The sequence below is a fragment of the Anarrhichthys ocellatus genome, unplaced genomic scaffold (assembly GCF_004355925.1).
Source record: "Anarrhichthys ocellatus isolate YVR2014 unplaced genomic scaffold, GSC_Weel_1.0 scaffold1, whole genome shotgun sequence".
Lineage (NCBI taxonomy): Eukaryota > Metazoa > Chordata > Actinopteri > Perciformes > Anarhichadidae > Anarrhichthys > Anarrhichthys ocellatus.
This window is the reverse complement of record NW_022280031.1, coordinates 7,497,208-7,519,022: the sequence shown is the minus strand read 5'-3', so window position 1 is coordinate 7,519,022 and position 21,815 is coordinate 7,497,208. Positions and strand designations below refer to the sequence as shown.

Here is a 21,815-nt window from a genome sequence, read left to right as displayed (position 1 = left end):
CTTCACTGTGCTGTTTGGCCAGGATTACAGCAATTTCGTAATACACTGTATGTTCTTACATTTAATCATGTTTCATGGCCTGAAAAATGGGTAACTTATAAGTGTGAGGTCAGTCCATTTACCATTGCGAATAGCACCAAATATAAAATGGAGTCATGTGTTGTGTTTGGAGTCAAAACGGCCGGGACTTGACTCCCTATTTTCTCTTCCTCCTACTGATCCTCCCTCTGAGCCACTCCCCATGTTCATGCTCCTGTTTGCTGCTACTGAGTCTGTAACACACAGCACAGATATTGTTTGAGTGTAATAAGTCTCCATCAGCTGAGTAAAAATAGCTTCCCTTACTTCACTCCCAGTGAGTCACATTTAATTCACAGAGGGGTTAAATGTGAGCATGATGTCCATAAGCTGAAGGATGTGAAGTTGGGTTGTGCAGGAAACAGGGAGAGCAGTTTCCTGTTATGTAGAGAAAGAGCCTGTTGTGCACCAATCAGACAGGGAAGCAAGACTGGTTTATCAATAAGGGAGAGCTGATTTAAGATCACACGCTTTTCTTAATGAGATGTGATCAGTAATACTGAGAAATCCAGCTTCACGATAATATCCAGAAACTACAGGGATCTGAGAATGTATTGTTCTCACCTAATCGTGACTCGATCTAAACGTCAGACAGAAATTGTGGAAAGCATGAGGGGAAGCTTTGATGTAATGGAAGTAATATTATCTTGTGTTTTTTAAAGTAAAACATATTATTTGGGTTCTACACTTCTAATAAGGCACAACTTATAAAGTTGTAACTAATGGCTTTGTTCATGGTAAATAAATTAGTTATTTATTTGTAAACCATGAATAAGAACTTTTTCGGTTGCCAGGTTGGGAAATCCCTTTGCCTGGTGTTTATCCTTTCTATTTGCTAATAATACAGTAATTAATGTTGGTAGTTCATCAGCAAATGCTCATATTGAGCCATTTAGTGTGCAGCTATAGCTGTAAGTCATTAATAATTTATTAATAATCCATCAAGGATTATTCTTATTAATGATGACCAATCTATAACGCATTGGGCTATAGTAAACGACTTATCTACCAGTAATAAAGCAGTTATTTAGAACTTATGAACACTTTATAAAAATATATTATATATATAAAAAATTGGAATTATTTCTGTATAGTTCTGTCACAAAATGTTGTTTCACAGGTAGTCTATAATCAAGAAAAGTTGTTCTGCAGCAGTAACATTTCCCTTTTTGCTATAATGAAGGCTGATGTTAACATTTCAAAGACTTGACTGGACCTGCTGCTAGTGGCACCGGGATCCTGGTCTTTTTTTTTTTTTTTTTCTCCATTTGGTTTCCAGTCGCGTCCTGCGCGCTGTGAGACGCACAAGCGATCAGCTGAGCAGCGGGTTCCCTCTCAGAGGAAGATCAGACAGAGCTGCTGTTCAGTCAGACTCACTCAGTCTCTGTTTGCACAGTTCAGCGGAGTTTGGCTCCGCTGAACATTACTGAAACGTTATTCAACATTTTGTGTACAGAAGCTGCTTTCGTGGACGAGATGTTGGAGACGGTCGCTTCGCAAAAATGAACACAGGTGAGATTTATTTGAACCGACAAGGGTTTTGAAATCAAAGCCTCTGTTTCACTGCTTGGTATTTTATGTATTTAGAGTAAATGAGTATTAAGCCAGCTGGACATAGAGTTTTAGTTTGTCTCGTATTATCTTATATGACTTTGTAGTTTATATGAAGAGGCTAGATGGTGAATACATCGGTAGCAACAGGATGTGGAGCAAACCAAAGTGTGTTTAACGCAGTGTTTCTTTATGTCAGAGCAGAGGGCAGTGTTAAGTGTTATGTTGATAAATTATTCACTTTATGCCTTTCTGGTAGAATAAAGAGGTTTCTGCGTTAGTTGGCACCAATTGAGCTCTTTTTGTTGTAAAAACTCAAGCAAACATTGCAGTCATCAGGTAATGCACTCTTTTAAAAAATATTTTTTTTCTTCTAGTTTTGGGGGTAGATACTTGCATTTTATGCCAAATCTTGAGTTCAATTATCCTTATAGCTTATTCAGGTTATTCTCAGAAAGTGATCAAATGGTGTGCATTGGTTGTATCTATAGATATATATATAAATATATATGAATATATATATATATGAATATATATGAATATACATGAATTACATGTGTTCTTTTTTTGTCACTGTATATGAGATTTTCTTTAAAGAAGTAAAGGCAGCCTGAGAGGGGTTTCTCTAACTTGAATCACAGGAAGTGAGCCAGGGAATTCCCTTAGATTTTTTTTGTATTCTTTATCAAAGGATGTGAAATCACACATTACTCATTTAAAGTATTTTGTCATTTTATGATCAACTTCTTTTTTTGTTTGGGTAGCTAATTCTGGAAAGTATTTGGAAAGTTTTCCAGCTTAGTTACATTTCATAGGTTGCCAATTTTGCTAGGTGTAGACAAATATTTTCCGCATTTTGTGACGAAAATGGTCAAACTGCAACCACATAATAATAATCATCTAAATGTGACTATTACACACACTATTAACATTTTATAATGTGTAAAGTTAGAATCTTTGACCAGTTTTAGGTCAAAGGGACACAATATAAATGACCTGTAAGCTATTTTAAAGCGCGTAATCTTACAGTTTCCTTTTCCTGTTGTTCTTTCAGACTGCACCAAGCCTTCTGTTGCTCCAAAGCCAAGATTTGTTTGTCACGCCAGCCTGAAGCTACCCTCCCCTCACATGTCCGCAGCCAGGGGTCCCAAACCCTTTATAGCCCCAAAACCTAAAGTCACACCAGAGCTTAATGGTAACCAGGGAGGATGCTTCAATGGCGGCTTACTAAATTCAGATGGCGAGGTTGATGAAGAGCATGAGACAGAGAACGGTCTAAACAAAGTGGTTGCAGACGAGTTGCCAGCAGAGACACAATTTAACGTCTACATCCTCAAATCACCACAAAATAATGTTAAGGGGTCGGAGGACGGAGGGGGGACAGAGGAGGAAAAGGAAGAGGAAGAAGACATGATTCAGAAGGTGGACGAGGACTGGAGGTTAACTGACAGTGCTTTAACAGAGGAGGTGGACTCCCTGGACACACTTTGGGTCAGTGATGCTGGGCTCACAGCTGACTCTGAGGACGCAGTGGAGATGGTTGACACAGACGTGACGGAGGACATGGACGCCGAAGGTTGTGATGCAGGCGAGGCGCTGGCCGACACAGATGGCCTCTCAGTGGGAGACATCTCTGTTAATAGCATTGATGAGGAGGCAGGCTGCTATTGTGCTGACAATCAAGACATGAGGGAGAGGCAGGGACCTCACCAGATCAAGGAAGATGAAACCGGTGACTGTACGGCAGATGATATAACTGAGTCCCTCACAGATGAACCTGGTCTCATCAGCAATGGACACATGAAGGACACTGATACACAACAAGTTTTTCTCATCGACGGAGAGGAGAAAGAAGAGGAAACTGCTCCTGATTGTGGCATCACTAGTAACATCCTGAAGTTTAAATGTGGCCATGAAGTGAAGGAAAAGGGCGGAAACATACAGAGCGTTAGTTTTTATGACTTTAAACCTGAAGACCAGAAACAGGTCTGTGACACAACTGAGAGACATGTGGCTGTGGTGGATGACCCGACTCATGAGCCTTACTACGTCTCCTCGGAGGACATCATCAACAGTGAGATGATATCTAGGAATAACAAAGCTCATGGACTACCACAGAGTCCACTTCCATCTGTAAACAGCAGTGGAGTATCAGTCGGGAAATTTGAGAAAACAGCAGAAAATGGACAAACAGAGTGTGTGTCCTCTGAGGATTATGTGGAGGTTAGTAACCCTCTTGAGTACAGCAGCTACAACAGGGATGAAAATAAGGTGAGAGCATATCTGAAAATGACTGAAGAACTCAAAGCTCAGACAACGGAGGCCTTTTTTGATCACGTGGACTGCCAGCCGAGGTTCAGGCTTGTATCCATCTCAGTGCCGACAGACACGGACACCTCGCTGACATCTTCTCTCTCGGAAAGCCAGCTGCTTTCTCCAAGTGACTCGGATGTCTTCGAAGAAGACCTGGAGGGTCACATAGTGCCGTTTCTGGACGACACCACTGACACAGAACCGGACATCAGTGATGAGCATGTCTATGAGGAACCAGGGCAAAGCTCAGAGGGTGAAAATGTTTTTCCTTCTCATAAGAGGACACCAGAGATGCTCTCCTGCTCACTGGCACATCGCATTAATAATAATGTGGCGGAGTTCGTTCAGAGGCCCTACATGAGTGGATTTGGACAACCTGCACTGAGCAGCAGCCCCATGATAAGCTCAACGCGGCACAAGAGCTACAGCAAACCCCACTATTTGTCCCTGTACCCACGCTCCATCTCTATGGAGGGACAGGACATGCCTCTGGGTGTCTACAGCTACAGGGATGGATCCCCAAGACAGGGAGGCGCCATTTGTTCATCTGGAAGCTTCTCACGGTGCTCGCCTCTGTCATCTAGTGGCCTGTCCACACCGACATCTGTAGTGGATATCCCTCCTCCGTTTCAGCTGGCCTACATCACCAAGAGACCCATCACAAAGAGTTCCCCCTCGCTTTTCATCGAAGGAGACTCGTCTGAGAAAAACAGGAAAAAGAAATCCTCCATTAAGCGTTTCCTGATGCTTAAATTTAGGCGGAAATCAGAGAGCAAGCCGGTAGATGTGAACCCGTCCTTGTTTAAGTCCTCAGCAGAGTCCAACCACCACACGCCCAGCAGACTGCTGGATCTAGAGAGACGCAGCATCGGCAGCTCTCCACAGCTCAACTCGCGCTCTGCTAGTAAACCCCATGTTTCATCAGAGCCAACCTCCTCCTTCTTGCTCTACAAGGAAAGCAAAAGAAAAGGGAACTCTGTGGCCTTTCTCAATCGCAATGTCGTCCGGGTTGAGTCCTTTGAGGAACGCTCCCGTGTGCCTTTCACACCTCTTCCCCTGACCAAGCCTCGCTCCATCTCCTTCCCCAACGCAGATACCTCAGACTATGAGAATGTTCCCGCCATCAGCTCGGACTACGAGAACCTTCAGGTCCCACAGCGGAGGCCCGTCTACCAGGCGCCGTTCACAGACTTCTTTGACCGTCCCAGTCGGGTGCTGTCCTCTGCCAATGACACTGATGGTTACGTGGACATGAGCAGCCTCCCTGGTTTCAAGAATACAACACAGTCACCTGAACAGGAAACAGAAAGGTATGTAAACAAGAGTCTACAAATTTGAGTCTGGAAATCCTAAACTAATCATGATAGGGCTAGAGAGAAAGTCTAGGTATCACCAAAATCCTTGGTATTCATCCTCTGGGGCATATGAACAACATTTGTACACAATTTCATGGAAGTCCCTCCAATAGTTTGACATACAAAATTGACATATTTTAGTTTGGACAAAAGGACCGACCAGCTGACATTACCATCCATAGAGCCATGTCGCTAGTGTAGCTAAAACCTGTGTCTGTGTGCATGTGTGTGTTCCCATAGATTGATGCAGCTGGACATAATATTAGTGATGTTTTACACTGAGCACAAGGCTTTTTTTATTACTGCTCGGCCACTGTGTGGGTTTAACAATGCCCCTGGGGAGGAGGATTTATAACTATTTATTATGTTGAGTCCCCTGACGCTGCCATCACAGCAGACACGGAAGTGGTGATCAGTGGTAGGGAGGACAGTGCAGTAGCTTCCCTGCTATGCAGTGATATGTACTAAGCCTCAGCTGTGGTGTCCGTGTGTTGTTGGGGCATGTTGGGTGGTAGAGAAGGAAATGCTGGAGGTGGTGTTGGGGGTGGGGGTGGTATCTTCAGATTTAAGTGAAAGCAGGCTGGTTTCATTCATAGATCATTTCTTTAGTTGTGAAAACGGGCCCATGTGTTGGTGCTGTAGGTAGAGCCTCTCGCCTCCCTGCTGTAGTGTTATTTGTTGGTATGATCAGCCATGCTGTGCTGACATTTACCCATCCCCCCTGCATTCCTGTTGGCTGTACCCATATCATACTCATACTCATGCTCAGGATGATTAATAGTGAGGGCATTTTGGAGTCATTGCTCTTCTCTATCCAGTCAGAAACAACAGGCTGAGATAAAATCTCAGTGTGTTCTGTAGTCAGCAGTTGTTCACTGCAGTGCTTCCCTCTCATCATGTATACCACTGTGGCTGTGTGCAAAAAGACATGTACCACAAAGGCTCTAAAATACTGGAAAGATAGTTTGATATTACAACGTAATCTTTTGTATTTCCGTAAGTACTCAACACACACTAATAAATACAACATCTTCATTTTAATTGAGAATTGTGGTGCGTTCAAACTCCAAACTGTAAATTACAACGTTATAATGATATGTTCAAATGTAATCTTGTAAAATGTCGTTTTGGCGAGAAACTCTAATAAGTAGTTGTATGAAGGAGATGTTTTCACATCAATATAAAATAGATACTAGAGATGGAATTATGACCTGTTTAACTTCCTCCCACAGAAAATATCTACATATATACATCCCAGTACTGCTGTGGTTTTTTAGGAAGCCAAATGTCCGAACTGAAGATTTGACTGACATCTCCTTCCAGACAGCCAAAGCTTCTTCTCCCGTCTCACTTTCTTTGAGTGCATGTGAAGAGGGGAGGCTGACAGTCATAAACAGTAACAAATATTAGAAATCATCGGACACCTCATTAAGCAAAAGCTAGTTTTTAGATCTTTGTTTTTCCGTTGCAAAATACACAACTGTAAAGGTAACATGCCTCTATGTAAGAACCTGAGCTGTCTATGCTAGTACTGAACACAGACTATGGTATGATTGTCATTTTCCACACTTCCAGTGGATACAGTGCCTGTTATTACAGCAAAGAGATATCTGGATGGACAAGAGTCGGTGGTTGAGGCAGTAAGTTTTGCGGTAGCCTGAAGGGGCAATATTAGCAGATCGTAGTTTGGAGGTTGTTTGCCCCCATCACTGCTATCACCGGGACAAAGAGGCTCACAGATGAACCTGAGGCAAAATGAAAATGGATACTTTTTTTTTTATCTCCTTCTGAAATTTATCTCCATAGATTTTGCCTTGAGCCTTTATACAACATAGCAGGACTGTGAGAAGTGACAGAGGCAGTTCATGTGGGGTGATATAAAAGCCTAATATAAGAACCGTGTAAGTAATTTGTGGTTCAAATTTGTGGCAAATTTGTGGTTCAAACACCCTCTGGTATCTCATCCAGAGTTTGATCCAGTGAGCAGTAATGGGCCATGCAGCTCTAATGTGTTCGATGCAGAGATCTGAACTGCTCACATATGTTCTTCATACATAGCTAATTTGCATCTCAGTGGGGTTAAAATCCACTGGTGCTTGGAGTGAAACATGGCAGACACATTGGCAAGGCAATTGGTCACATAGAGAGGACGACTGCATCACTACTGTAAGTTAAGGATGTGTTTTTATTTGCATAGCTTACTCTCCCAATTGAGCCGCAGCCATTAGCATATTCATTTGGGCTCCCTGCAGAAGAGAATCTCGTAGCATAAAATACCGATATGCGTCCCTGGTTGGGTACAGTTGTCACTGCAGGCCTTTCAGGATCAGTTTACTGGGCTCTCAAGATCGGCAATGTTTTATCTATTCACATTTTCTTCTTTTGCTGAATATGTTTATTATAGTGATATTTCAATGCAGATGACCATAGAGGACTATAAAGATGGCTTAGACGGTTAAATTAAATTCATCTGATTTATTGTCATGAATAAAGGTTTGGGCACGGAACACAGTTCATATTATAATACCAGTGAGGCATAGTCTACCAATGGCCAACTAAGGGCTCACAAGGTGATTAAAGGAAAAAGAAAGAAGAACATTTAATTGTCTTTTAAGAACTTTGTTTTAACGTCATCATTAGCGGTCACAAATAGTCAGTACTTCATTATAGGAGTCACAGGCTGAAAAGGTTGGGAACCACTGGACTAGACCTGGTAATTGTAATGCAGGACTTTGAGGTTTAAGACAGTCAGTGTTGAATTATTACAAAAGATGCATTTAGTCTTCTACACAGTCAAGGTTTTCTAATGTATTACTCAGACTCAGATGTTTGCAGCTTGACCCTCAGCCTTTATAATTATCTGTCTACTTACTGTATGCATTTATTGTCTGTATGCTATATTTCACCGCGGCACCCCTTCTTTCTCACCAGTGCCTATACAGAAGCCTACAATGTGTGCTCGGTGGCTGTTGCTCCAAAGACTGTCTCAGTGGGTGATGTCGGGGGAGAGACGACGGCTGAAGAAGACCAAGGACGCACCTCTGAGGAGGAAGAGGGAGGTTCAGACAGCATTTATGACAGACAGGTTAGTTCTGACAAATGTGTGTTGAATTTGTGCAGAGTTGGAAATAAATATTTATACATGTTTTAGAATTTTTGATACCTGTTGTGATATTTTAATATCCTGCATGATATAAAAAAACAAAAACTAGCCACTAGCCTGGCTTTAATTAAAAGTTTAAAATGATTTAATTTGTTTTGTGTCAACGTTTTCCAACTGGTAGTTAGAAATAATGACATATTTGAAGAAAAAAACAAAATAAAACAAAGTAAACTGTTTTGACCTTGGGCAATTGCAAAATTGCCCACACAAGCCAGGATCTTAATGTGGGTTAATGGAGGTTAATGGGCTACTACAAGGCTATCCTCATTATTTAGATGATGAGTGCGACTTGGAGACGATGTAGAAAAGGGATTTATTGAACTGGTGCCATAAATGCTTCATCTCTTCCTAACCCTGGGCTTATTACAAGTAAATAATATGATTGTTTTCAGCCTGACGGCCGATCCAGAGCCTTTTACGTGGCTAAAGAGCTGGTGGATACAGAGAGATTGTAAGTTACATGTAAAATAATTCCTTCTATCAAACATCTCGTCTAAGCGGTCAAAACAAATCCGATTCCCTTCGCCTTCCTGTTTGATGGTGTTTCTATTTCTCTGTCCACAGACACGTGAAAGCCCTCAAGCTCCTCCAGGAAGTGAGTGATGCATCTATAATCTTTTTTTAATTTACTATTGTAATATAATTCTCATGTATGTATCTATCTGTGGGAGGGAATGGCAGCGGTTTTGACTCTAGGTAGCAGGAGGCTGAGCTCTGCATGAATTACCTTTAATTAAATGCTATTTATGTATTTATTTAACCAGAGTATAGGTTCACTGAGCACAATTGCTCATTTTCAGAAACACTTGCTCCACACTCTTCACCTTCTCATTTACAAACTGCACACCACAAACAGTCTGATCCGTTGGCCTCTGAGCAGCTCCACCACAGCAGTTATCAGGTAATGAGGGAGGAACACTTCTCTTTCCAAGATGTATGTCTCTGGTGTGGGGATTAATCTGGTGACATAGACCAACACTGCTCCAATATTTTGATTAATGATGAGATTCGATATATATAAGCTTATCTTGTTACACTATTGCGAATACAGGGGAAGGAAAAACGAGAGAAATGCAGACTTCAGTGAAATTGTGAGTTTAGTGAGATTTTAAGCGTAAACTACAAAATAAGCCTTCCTCCACACTCGCCTGTATGTTAGGACTTTCGGGAAGCAGTGGGGACAGCAGTTGGGGACGAGGGGGATCCTGTCTTGGACGAAGAGAGGCTTCGAGAAATTCTCAACGAGCTGCCTGATGTTTACACCCTGCACCGCCGAATCCTCAGCGAGCTGGAGAATCGGATCCGACACTGGTGAGAATGATGCGCAGACGCATGAACACATATGTTATACAACTAAAAATGAATTACCTTCCACGCTCTCACCTCTGGTTCTCCATCACCCAGGGAGGAGAGCCAGAGGATCGCAGACATCTACTTGTCCAGAAAAGCAGAGTTCTTGGTTTTCACCACCTATATTGGCCACTACGATCGAAGTATGAGCCTGCTGGAGGAGAGCTGCCGAGCTTCACCTGCCTTTGCAGCCATTGTTCACCAGTTTGAGGTCAGACCTAAAGTGCTTCCCTAACGCTAAACACACAATGTGTAATGCAACACATAATGCAACACATAATGCAATCCTGCTTAAATGAGTAAACAACAAGAAAACAGAGGACTACTGGGGACGTTTGGAATAATTTAGATATTTTAATAGAAAACACTTGACAAGGTGGTGAAAAATTACAGAGGTTTTGATAAAAAATAACAGGGAAACTTTGCTTTCAACCTCATATATCTGATACTTATCAAGAGCTTTACTTATCTCTGTGCTTTATCTCTTATCAGAGAGTTTAGTGTGTGTGTGTGTGTGTGTGTGTGTGTGTGTGTGTGTGTGTGTGTGTTTGTGTGCAATGACAAAGATGAAGTATGTGTTTTGTGGTAGCAGAGATGGCGATGACTAAGTGCATGAGAAGAGAGACCTTGTGACTGAAAGCAAAAGATGTAAACCCTTGAAAAGTTCAAGCTAAAGGCAGAAAGCTAAGTGAATAAAAGTAGTGATTTAATTTAGAGCAACAACTACACAGTGTTCCTGGCAGTTAAAAGAGACTGTCATGACACCCAAAGGAAAAATAGACCACATGTTTGGATGTTAAGAACTAATATGTTCGGTATGAGCCACTGAGAACAACAATTAAGCACTGAACGTCTCATTTAAAACAAGGGGATCTTAAAATTGATGTAGGTTGAATTTCCCAACATATTCAAACAATGCACTTTAGTATGGCGCTATAAATGGCCTCAAATGAATGAACACACACAAGGCAGTGTTTTTAAAGCCAGTCATCCGGAGAAGCTATTAAATGTAATTATATGTTAAAAATATTAAACATAAAAAATAGGATATATAACAGTATGCTTAACAGAGCAACATTCAAATACTACCCAGCGATGGACAAAAGAATGTTTTCAATATTTTCCCTCCATTTTATAGACCACTAAGGAGAAGACTTGGTATCAAGTCCTTGCAGAGCTGCAGTTTTCTCTGTCCGATTAACTAGCACCAACGTTTAAATGAGTTTTTAATTTTAAGATATTCTGGTGACAAAATAGTTTTTCCACACTTTTGAAATAAATCTGTTCAAAATCTTATTGTTGTATTGAACATGCAGAAGGACTAAAAAGAACAAAGCTCCATAAGATAATATTATGACTGTGTGTCTGAGAGAGAGATTACCAATTATCGATGAAATGATTATTGAAAAAGAGGGTGTTTGGCATGCAGTATTGCTGTCTTTTCACATGCACACATACGAACAATCAAACACACACTCGTTATCCTGCCAGACACCGTGCTGAGTGTTGTTGGCCCTTGTTCACACTTAAAATATTAGGGGCGATTCTGCTCAAAGCTCCAGTGCTGTTGTATAATTTGCTTCTCAGTGCAACTTTTATTTTCTTTATCAAAGTTTTGTATACACCCAGTGAGATCCCTTGACTGTTTTAAATAACCTAAAATGTTGTTTGGCCAGAGTTCATGTACATTTGGCCTTAATGTGCAGGAGTTATACAGTGAAAGTGTTCAATTTTTTATTTTTTATTTGTCTCAGCAGCAGAGTCCAGCTGGGGACAAAGTGTCTCTGAAACATCAACTGTTGCAGGTCATTGTGCGTGTGGCTCAGTACCGCATGCTCCTCACTGGTGAGTCTTGTTTAAAGGACAAGATTTAGTATCTTTTCTGGTTAAAACATACATTGTACTCATAGTGGTTACATTTTGGACTCTCAGAAGGCATTCTATTTCTCCCACTCCTCTTACAGATTACCTGAACAACCTCTCCCCCGATTCCAAGGAATATAAAGACACACAAGGTACCTTAAAGAAAAAGCAGCGGTCTCAGTGTGGACAGAGGTAGTTACTGACAGGAGAGCATCACTGGCCTGTGTTTGTGACTCTGTGTGTGCAGGGAATTTATTTGCTCACATTGGCATGGAAAGACGGCATTAAGAGAGCCAACCTAGATTATCCTGTTTGTGGTGGAGACCCACCAGGCAGACATTTCAGCCCTCTTCTGTGTGGAGATTGTAATGAGTAATTCATGAGAAGGCCAGATGCAGCAACACTATCTCTTATCTCCAATAAGGAAGCCACCCCAGTCCAGACACGTCCACGCTCTCATTTCAGGTTTTATGTTCGGTGACTTTCTACATGGAGAAGAAGAACAAAGGAACATCTAATCAGCTATGATTATTCATTGTTCACTTCTTAACATGAAGTGTCTTTCCTGATTCCTCTCTGTGTTCTTTTACAGCTGCTGTAGCTGTAGTGTCTGACATTGCAGATCAAGTGAATGACAGCTTGAAACATGGGGTGAGTGTCATGTTTGAAACTCTTGAACCCAACAAACAAACATGTGCCTTCTGAAGTACACATCATATTTGTGGGTTGAGATTGGTCAAGTATTGAGGGATACGGCTTTAACCAACAGCTGAGAAACAAGCTGCAATCAAAATCTGAATGTGCTGTGAAATGTGAATTTTCGGGCAGCAACAGGTCCAACTCTATTTTATTCTTCCTCTGTGGGCCTCATAGGATCACAGCACCCACAGGAAACACCCACAGTCTCCCGAGCTTTGTTCTTAGTGCTGATTAGCAAGTGTTAGCATGCTAACACACTCAACTGAGATGACTACTATCCATCAGAATGTTACCATTACCATTGAGAGCTTGTTTGCATCTAGCTCAAAGCAATGCTGTACTGTTTTTGATGGCTACAGTAGAGCTAGTTAGAGCCGCATACCAAATAATGACGTTTCTAAATAATGTGGCTCTTTCTAAAGAGAACATGCCTGTCTGATCCAGGCGATAACTATGTCTAAAACAAAGAGACGACCGTGAAATAGCCAAGTAGAAGAAAATAGTTTGGGGTTTACAGGAAAATGACGGTTAATGGACTCTTTCATCATTTCTCTTTTGTTGTTGTCTCATTTTCTCTCCCTCTCTTTTTGTTCTTTTGTCTGTGTGTGTATGTCTCAGGAGAACTTGTTGCGTCTGGTCAACATAGAGTACAGTGTTCGTGGCCTGCGGGATCTGCTGCAACCGGGCAGGGTATGACTCAGATAACAGCATTGTTTCCTTGCCAGCCCACCCTGTCTGCCATGCACCACCCTGTGTTGCCCTTTACACAATCATTCAGCTGGGAATCCCCAGCCGGCCAGGCTTTAAAACAACAATAATAATTGCAGATGGCCTCTGGGTGTCATGATCAGTAGACTTGTGAAGTGTTCAGTGTGGTACTGTATATTTGCTGTTTTAATCAGGTCTTTGTGAAGGAGGGCACCCTGATGAAGGTCAGCAGGAAGAGTCACCAGCCCCGCCATCTATTTCTGGTAACCGCTGCTTCCTGTTTGTAGTTTTTAAGTTAACAGACATGTGCCAGTTGTCATACTTAGTTTTATTATCTTTTTATTTGCTTCATTTCGTACAGTGACCACAGTGCGTTCCTAAGGCATCACTGTGTAAAATGAAGAGTCATGTATTTTTTGTCTGCAGTGTTTCTATGTCCAGACTGAGCTATTAAGAGCAGGGTTTCCTGGCAGGATGTTTCTGAATGCCTACTTCCTGCGCCAGTTCTTTACTGACAGCAGAGGGAAGGTCAACACCAGCTCCTTATCCATGTGTGCCTCCTGTTCAATTTTATGACTTTAATTCTGTCAGTTAAATATTAGTTTGATGTGTCTTCAGCACCTTTACTATAGAACATGTGTTCAGCTGACTAAGATCATGCTACAGGAAACAGGGATGTAGAAAGAGGGGAGAAGGATGTAATCGATAAAGTTGTATGAATAAATCACAACATAGAGATAGCCTTGAAATGTTATAATCAAGAAAGATTAGAAAATGAAACGCCTTTGCAAATTATCCATAGGGCATCATCATAGCGCATTGCTTTTCCCTCCTGTGGTGTTTTTGAAATTTGTTGTCTGGGCTCGACACTAAAAAAAGCTCGTAAATGTCTCTTCTGGAGGAATGTTGGTAATCATCGTTGTGTTACTTTTATCCTGCCAGTTTATCCACCCAGACTCCGATCACGTGTTATCGGCTATTATTAATGTTGGAGACAGCATAATAAAAAGAGTCTGCAGGAGCAGCTAGTCTCGTAAAAAAGTATTTAAACACACAGCAAAAAAGTGATACAGAGATTAATGATCCAGTTTGATTTCAACTACTTTGTTATCTATTTGCGGAAGTATCTCAATCATGTATGATCGTAAAAATTCAAGGTAGGGGTTTTAAATTTATAGATCCCCCACATGGATGAAATGTCCCCCTTTGGTGAAAACAGCCTTCTAGTGTCAAACTCTGCACATACATCATTATGCACAGTGAAGCTCAAACATCCAACTAAATAAGCACATTTTTATATGGAGGGGAAGATTAATTTCAGGTTTTGTGTTTAACATTAGAGATCTGTACTGTGTGGAATGGACAATGGTGTGACTGTACATCACCCTAATAAAAATAAGAAAAACAAATACACACAATTTTGTTTGGTTTGAATTGTTACCCATTAAGTGAATCAACTGTGTGAACTCATCAACTCAAGTTTTGTAGTAGAGTGTCACCTACTGGAGAATTTCTGCACATACATGAATGATGTATGTGTCTGTGCCATTTTATTTTGTCCTTTCAACATGTTCTCTGATCGGCGTTTACTTTTCTGTTCTCTGTGAATTATGAGCGTTATCTCTGTCTGTTGTCAGATGAATGATGTGCTGCTGTACACCTACCCTCAGCAGGACGGGAAATACAGACTAAAGAATACTCTGCCACTCACTGGCTTGAAGGTCAGAGTCTTTCATTAAGTTGCCTAATTGATTGATTTGATTTCTAACCATGTTTGACATCAAATTCCCACGGAGTTTATATGCAATTAAAGCTGGCAGTACATGTGTAAAATCTACAGCCATATGTTTTCTTAATTAAATGATTTACTTGTTTGCAGTTAACAGAGAATGTGAGAATAAAACAATTTGCTGTTCTTTAACTGTCAGACTGAAAGGTTTTACGACCTGGTCTTTGATTTATGACCTTACTGATTTCTCAGGTCAGTAAACCCATCGTGGATAATGTCCAAAATGCACTGAGGATTGAAGGAACAGACATCTCCATCACTTTGTCTGCAAGGTGGGTGACACTGTACTGTGTCCTGTTTGAATAATGACTAATAGCTAATAATGGCAGTGATTAAAAAAAGCTTAAAACTAACTAGTGAAAGTAGAGCCTTGAGTATTCTTTTACTCAGTAGTGTAGTGTGCTTTTTGCAGTTCCTTCATTGAAAGAGAGGACTGGTTTTACACTCTGAGCCGCACTGTGACTGAACATGTCAGGGGATCTATAGCATTCAACAGCTGCTCAGGAGAGGTGAGCAAACTCTGCCTCTTTGTATTAATCATTTTTCCTCAGTCGTGCTTATCCTCATCCAACCGGATCGAGATGGATGTCATAAGTCATCGACATCAATTTCTGCAGTGTGTTCTAGTGTCTTTCTGTGTGTTTGCTACAGGCCAGAGATCGTCTGCGTCTGACTCTAGGAGAGAAAGCCCCCACGCTTGTTCCAGTCTCGCAAGTGATGATGTGCATGAACTGCACCTCAGATTTCAGCCTCACTCTCCGTAGACACCATTGCCATGGCTGCGGAAGAGTGAGTCACACACAACTACAACACAGTGCTCTATAAGACATTAATATCTGTTAGGAGATGCAACAAAATGTGTCTTTGGCCGGGAGCTGTGAGTGTGCTGAAAGAGTATGTTCTTTTTAGTGTCCCTGTGGTGAATTTATCTTGTTTCACACAGATTGTTTGTCGGAGCTGCTCCAGGAACCGATATCCACTGAAATACATGAAAGACCGGATGGCCAAAGTGTGTGATCACTGTTACAATGATCTGAAGAAGAGAGGTGGGGAAGCTCTGCTTGAATATGTTTTTTATGATTAACTGATCACTTTGATTGTCAGTCTGCTTATCAGCCCACACATTTAGTATTGCTATTCTTATGCCCCACATAAAATGGACTGAAATAATCAGACAGAGCTTGCAGATTTTGGACAAATAGATTTATTTTACGGGAAATGGATTACTAAAATAAAGGAAGTAGTACAAAAAGGAAAAGTAGAAGTAAGACATGGGTACTGTTTGGCTCAAGGAACCCTGAGTACAGGATAAGCATCATGTAAAGTGTATGAAACAAGGCCAAACAAAAATATACTTAACTGATTTAAATGGGTTGCACATGTGGGTTGTGAGAAGTTAGACTCCAGTTTGTGTCGTATGCGTGCATGAAAAGTGCAAAACTGAAGCCGAGTTTCATTTGTGAAGTAATTTTCCCTTTATAGCACGTTTGTGTAAAAAAACATTGTTACTTGAATATAAAGCCTCTGCTGCAGTGCAGTTCGGTCAGTAAAGGTGCACAAGTAACCTGCCATGTCACTTAGTTTGTCAGTGTTATAGTATTGTCCTCAGCTGAGGTAAAAAAGCAATTGTATATTTCTGCAGGGGGAGACGTGTCTGCTTTGTCAGGTAAGAGTAGCCCTCGTCCAAACCGCTCCAGTCGTCCTCTCTCTGCTGTGTTCCAAAACATTCATCCTCCCAACATCTGGAGACATCGGAAAGGCACCGCTTCCTTCACCCAGGTACGCCTGCAACATGAGAGGGCCATGTTCACTGCACAGTGCAGATCACTGAATAGTTGATCATCATAGGAGCAACAGCTGTGACATGTTTTGTAAGTAACATAGATAGTTATCTGTCCATTCCTGCTCCTATTTTGTGCAGGTGACGGTGTCAGAGGAAGGCTCCATTAGTGGCACTCTGCAGCGCAGCAAGACGAGCAAGAGGAACTGGAAGAGACTGTGGTTCCTCCTAAGAGACAAGGTGCTTTACACCTACCGAGTCCAAGAGGTGAGGGGAAACATGCACTCCCCTTAAACCTGAACAACACATATTTACACTTAAACAGATTTACACAGTGAGGTCTATAGCCATCATGACTTAAAGTGCTGAAAAACCCACATTTTCCTCATCTTATAATCCATTTCTGTTCCCCTGCCAAATTCTGCAGGAGAAAGTAGCATCTGAGAGTTTACCTCTGCTGGGTTTCACAGTGAAGCTACCTGACATGCAGGGGAGAGAGGAGGAGGCCAACATCTTCCAGCTTTACCACAAAAACACTTTGTATTACTCCTTTAGAGCTGAGGACAACTACACAGCCCAGAGGTGAGAAGCATGAAGCCTTGATAGCTAGTTTCAATATCTTTATAGAGATTGACAATTTAAAGATTTTAGTCTGATGACCAACAGGGTTTTACTGATAAGTTGCTGTCTGCGGCGAAAAAATAAGAAAAACAGTCACGTTTTTAAATTTATTTTCACTCAATGGGTCTCAAAGGGTTTTATGGGTCTGGGATTGGATAGTTTTCCTTGACCCACAGATGACCATGTCATTCTTGACATAACTGGAAACATGATCAACACCAGTTGAGTTTCAGTGTTTTCTCTGAACAGCAGCAGAAGTGTGAAGTTTACAAAAATAAAGTTAGTAGTACTAACTCCTCTAGGACAAAATACTACTAAAATCATTTTACAAATTCAGGAGCACTCTATAATATTAGCTCACCTAATAATGCAGCTATATGTCCTGCTGAAAGACGCAGTTTAGGTGAAGCAGACTGAAATTCCTCCATTTTATGCTGTCTTTCTCCTAATGTAACATCCTCTACTCATACAGGTGGGTAAATGCCATGGAGGAAGCCACAGTTTTATAGGATAAGTTACTCTGGGTGGATCGCCGAAAATGGAAATCTACTGCCTTTCTTCTGCTACAGACTGTGAAACCAAAAGGGAAAAATGGGGAATAAGAAAACAATATATTTGATTATGTCTGCAAGTTGTCTGGCTGGACTGAATAAGAGAAGACATCTTGTTCTTTGAGAAGGGACACGATTACCTACTTTGTTAACCTCCAGTGTCCCCTGCCTGCTGTTACAGCAGGTGTGATGCTGAGAGTCACGAGAGGCATTGGCCCAGATACCTGCTGGTGTGGAACATTGCATTGATGTGACCTGTATTTCCCCCAGCAGCTGATCAGCGACATTCCTCCAAATCACGGAGAACATTATGGATTTTTGGAAAAGAAAGAAAATCTATGATTTCAACTATTTCTTTCAACATTTTAAATAATTAAAAAATGACAAAGAAATAACTGGACAAATACTTTAACCACAGTTATTTTACTGTCATTCCAAGGGAGGCTAAAAAGAAATTATAGTTAATGCCTTGAAAAAAACGTGTTTTTACACTGGATTAAATGCATCTTAATGTGACTAATACTTTGAAGCACAGGCTGTATAAAGAATTAGTCATTTTATATGTATAGAAGTGTCTGTAGCGTCGACATGCACTGTATTGTTGGAGATGGCTCTGACAGTGAATAAACAGTTTCTATGCTTTTTTTTTTGCACTGATATAAAAAGGAATGAACCTGAAAAAGAAATATGAGTGTACCTTCATCATAGAGGCCAAGATCCTCAGCTACTGTACTTTTAAAACAATGTTGTTTATGGTTTGAAGTACCTAAAACAAGTGCAATGTATATTGTATTTGTATAAAGACTCCACATCCAGTTGTGTGCAGATTGTGTTGCCCTGCACTGAACCATGACTCACTGGGTTCTCTGATCTGCATTTATTAACTTTGAATTTCTAACACTATTATTTTCAAATCAAGTAAAAGGCTTTAACGATGGAAACAGTCTGTCTGTGTTTTCTCTTTATCCTCCTCATGTCCTTTAGAGGGCAGGTGACTAAACATTAAAACACAACAGGCTGTCATTGACTTCCTATCACTGTGTCCTTGCTGATGGCGCTCAGAATGTACATTCAAAATGGACCACTTCTTATATGAGTCTGCACCGATATGTCATCCATATGTGGCCTGATCTGATGAAGTGTTTCAGATCGCATTTTGAGCAGATCAGGAAGACACCGGGGACTGAGTGATGTGCGGACCAGTGTGCTGCACGGCCAAAGAAAGGCCAGGACTGCCCTGCTTCTCGTCTCCCCGCGAGGCTTCCTGACCCAGAATGATATTAGGCAGAAAGTTTGCTTTCTGGGGCTCCTGAAAAGTTGCAGACACCTCGTCCTACATAGAGGACGGACCATTCATCACTCTACTCTAGCCCCAATTCTGTTTCTCCCTCCTCAGTCGCTTCACCTTTTTAGCTAGTGGTGCTTTCTCTCCTTCGGTGCTGTTGGTGATGACACAATACACAAATTCATTCCAAGTTACAGTTTTTTAAAGTATTTATCATCCCACACTTCCTGCACCTGTTCCTTCTCTCCGAGTCCTTCTGGTGGAATAACATCGGCTGTGGTTCAGTGCTGTGTGTAAAATGTAGCTACTTGATTTAAATATTAATGTTTTTTTTATATTTTTACCATACTGCTACTTTTGATTTCTCTGGTCATAACAAAGCAGCAAGAAACAGGAAATTGTTTACATCATTAACGAGACTAAAACTACAAGTCCAGTTGCACATAAAACTTTTTTTTTTTTACAGTGGGGCAGCAACAGTGTCATAATCCAAGCTTACTTTCATATCGCTGCAGGCAGGAGCAATACAGAGAGCAACAAATAATCAATCGTACACGCACAGCCTACTCAATAAGGTCGGATGCATTCAGCTCTGTTATTTGTGCTCAGCCTCAGGAGTCATTAAAAGCTGATGCCAAAGAAGCTGAAATAGATTTCTGGGCTGAACTTCCTCCTCTGTGGTGTTTTTTCTTATACATTCTATGCTCTGACAGCAAGAGTTGTGTACAACAAACTTCCTGGCCATTTTCATTTTTAGTTTAGAGGAGGTAATGCAGTGTTTGTGTTGAGGTCGTGAGTTACAACAGCATGCAGTCTCATCTTTCATAGTTGTGTGGGCGGCAGATCCTCAGGGGAAAAGTAAGGACTTAATTACATAAGAGCTTGAGATTTAAAAAAAAAACCACTGACAAGTGGGACGTATGGGAAAATAGCTGCGTCCACTTGACATTGGCTTGACATTTCTGGGTTTGCGCCTTGTCTTGTGTCTCTCTGCGCCTTTAACAGATGGGGAGAGGGAGAGAAAAAAAAGATGTGGAGGGGCTGGAAGAATAGAGGGACACACTATGTCCCACTTTGCAAACTTTTTGCAGCCTACACTGTCAAGTCAATGTTACACCTATTCCACCTCCCCTAAAGCTTTAAATAGCCCACTCTCCTTCAACAGGACAAACAGAGAAACACACAGCCTTCAGTACACTCTGCACCTCCGACTGAACATTTATTATCCCTGTTGCCTAAACATGGAGTCTGCATCGTCCTCTATATTCTCCTGTAACCATTCTGTCATCTGCAACTTCCTGCAGAGAGAGAGAGAAGTGTAAACACGTGTCAGCAGGGCCATCAGTTGTCACTGAGGGATGAAAATCTGTCTTAAGTGTTTGAGCCAAGACAAAGTTAGTCAGCGTGTTGTCCGATATCTTGGGAAATACACTTAATAGCTTTCTTGCTGAGCATTAGATGAAAAGATTGATAACTCTGGTCTGTCCATCCAATATGAAGCTAGCGGCAGCAGCTGCTTAGCTTAGCTTAGCATGTATACTGGAAATAGGGCAAAACATCTAGCCTGGCTCTGTCCAAAGGTAACATAAGCTGCCTACGTGGACTTCTAAGGCTCATTTATTAACATGTTGTGTAATTTGTGTAACTCACAAATCTAATGTGCACTTTCGTCAAACATTTATATGATCCTTCGTACAGCTGGATGTCGCTTCTATGTTCTAAACTTTCTGTGTTTTACTGATATGATATTTTTATCCTTCGGGGGTAATAAAAAGCATTATTTCCTGTTGTCTTGTTTAATCTGACAAGTTGTGTTATATGGGACTATTTATATTTCTACTATTATGCTAAGCTACAATGTAGCTTCATATTCAATGGACAGATATGAGTGTGTCATCAATCTTCTCATCTGACTCTAGTGTACTACCTAAAATGCTGAATTATTGTGTTCAGTGACCATGCTTTCTTATGGCTGAACATTGTGCTTATCATTTAAAAACAACACAGTATCAAATAAAGAGGCTGTGGATTAAGAGCGGGTATATGCTGTAGAAGCATCACCGCCAGAGAGATACCAACAGTGCTGCCTACTTGAATTAAAGAGTCTTGGCTCTGCTAGTGACTCCAAAAACAGTGTAGCTTTCCTTATTATTTTATTATCAAAATTACTAATCATAAAGCCTTGGCATGCTTTGCCCAAAATGACCTATCCTCTTTGTACACAATCTCATGTGTCCAACTGTATTTCTTCATCTGCCTTTTTTTAAAGGCAGATACTTTTATGTTGTATTCGTTTATTTGCACATATGAACATGTACAAATAGAAAACAAGTAAGTAAGTAAACAAGTTTGAACCTTGTGCAGGAGAGGTTAGAAGCCAATATGACTCATGAATATACCTCCCCTATTAGATATCAATAATCATAAGAGGATAGAACAGAAAAAGATAAAGAAACAAAAATTGCCGAATTCATTGAATTTGCAAGACTAACCACTCGTGCAAAAAATAAAAAAATGTACAAATTACATATAAGTTTGTTTACAAGTTGTGATTCATTACAAAAAATGTAATGATGTGTTATAAAACTTTGCTAATTAAAGACCTTTTCAGTTGTGTTTTCAAATAACAATAATGTAGATGTTAATTGAAGTGATGGAAGTAGGTTGTTCTGAAGAGATGGTCCTCATCATGGAAGATAAAAGTCCATA

At 40.9% G+C, this 21,815-nt stretch overlaps 1 protein-coding gene across 3 annotated transcripts; it reads left to right on the top strand.

Annotated features, from left to right (window-relative positions):
- The first annotated feature begins 1,385 nt into the window (after positions 1-1,385).
- On the top strand, positions 1,386-18,978 carry fgd5b (FYVE, RhoGEF and PH domain containing 5b). Of its 3 annotated transcripts, none has more exons than XM_031852142.1 (21): positions 1,386-1,590; positions 2,684-5,252; positions 8,229-8,382; positions 8,853-8,911; positions 9,025-9,055; positions 9,620-9,771; positions 9,865-10,021; positions 11,568-11,655; positions 11,775-11,825; positions 12,266-12,324; positions 12,991-13,062; positions 13,275-13,343; positions 14,718-14,801; positions 15,062-15,141; positions 15,282-15,378; positions 15,521-15,658; positions 15,813-15,915; positions 16,512-16,648; positions 16,791-16,916; positions 17,077-17,231; positions 17,743-18,978. In XM_031852142.1, the coding sequence occupies exons 1-21, from the start codon at positions 1,581-1,583 to the stop codon at positions 17,777-17,779; spliced, it is 4,428 nt and encodes a 1,475-aa protein (XP_031708002.1). In that variant the 5' UTR covers positions 1,386-1,580; the 3' UTR covers positions 17,780-18,978. The 3 variants fall into 3 exon arrangements, with proteins under 3 accessions (XP_031708002.1, XP_031708010.1, XP_031707993.1); XM_031852150.1 differs by having other exon boundaries at positions 11,565-11,655; positions 16,791-16,889; XM_031852133.1 differs by having other exon boundaries at positions 11,565-11,655.
- The last annotated feature ends 2,837 nt before the right edge of the window (positions 18,979-21,815 follow it).

Coding starts and splice junctions, on each gene's coding strand:
- fgd5b (XM_031852133.1), top strand. Junction 11,826..12,265: donor GGAATATAAAGACACACAAG/GTACCTTAAAGA, acceptor GTTCTTTTACAG/CTGCTGTAGCTGTAGTGTCT. Junction 15,379..15,520: donor TCAACAGCTGCTCAGGAGAG/GTGAGCAAACTC, acceptor TGTTTGCTACAG/GCCAGAGATCGTCTGCGTCT.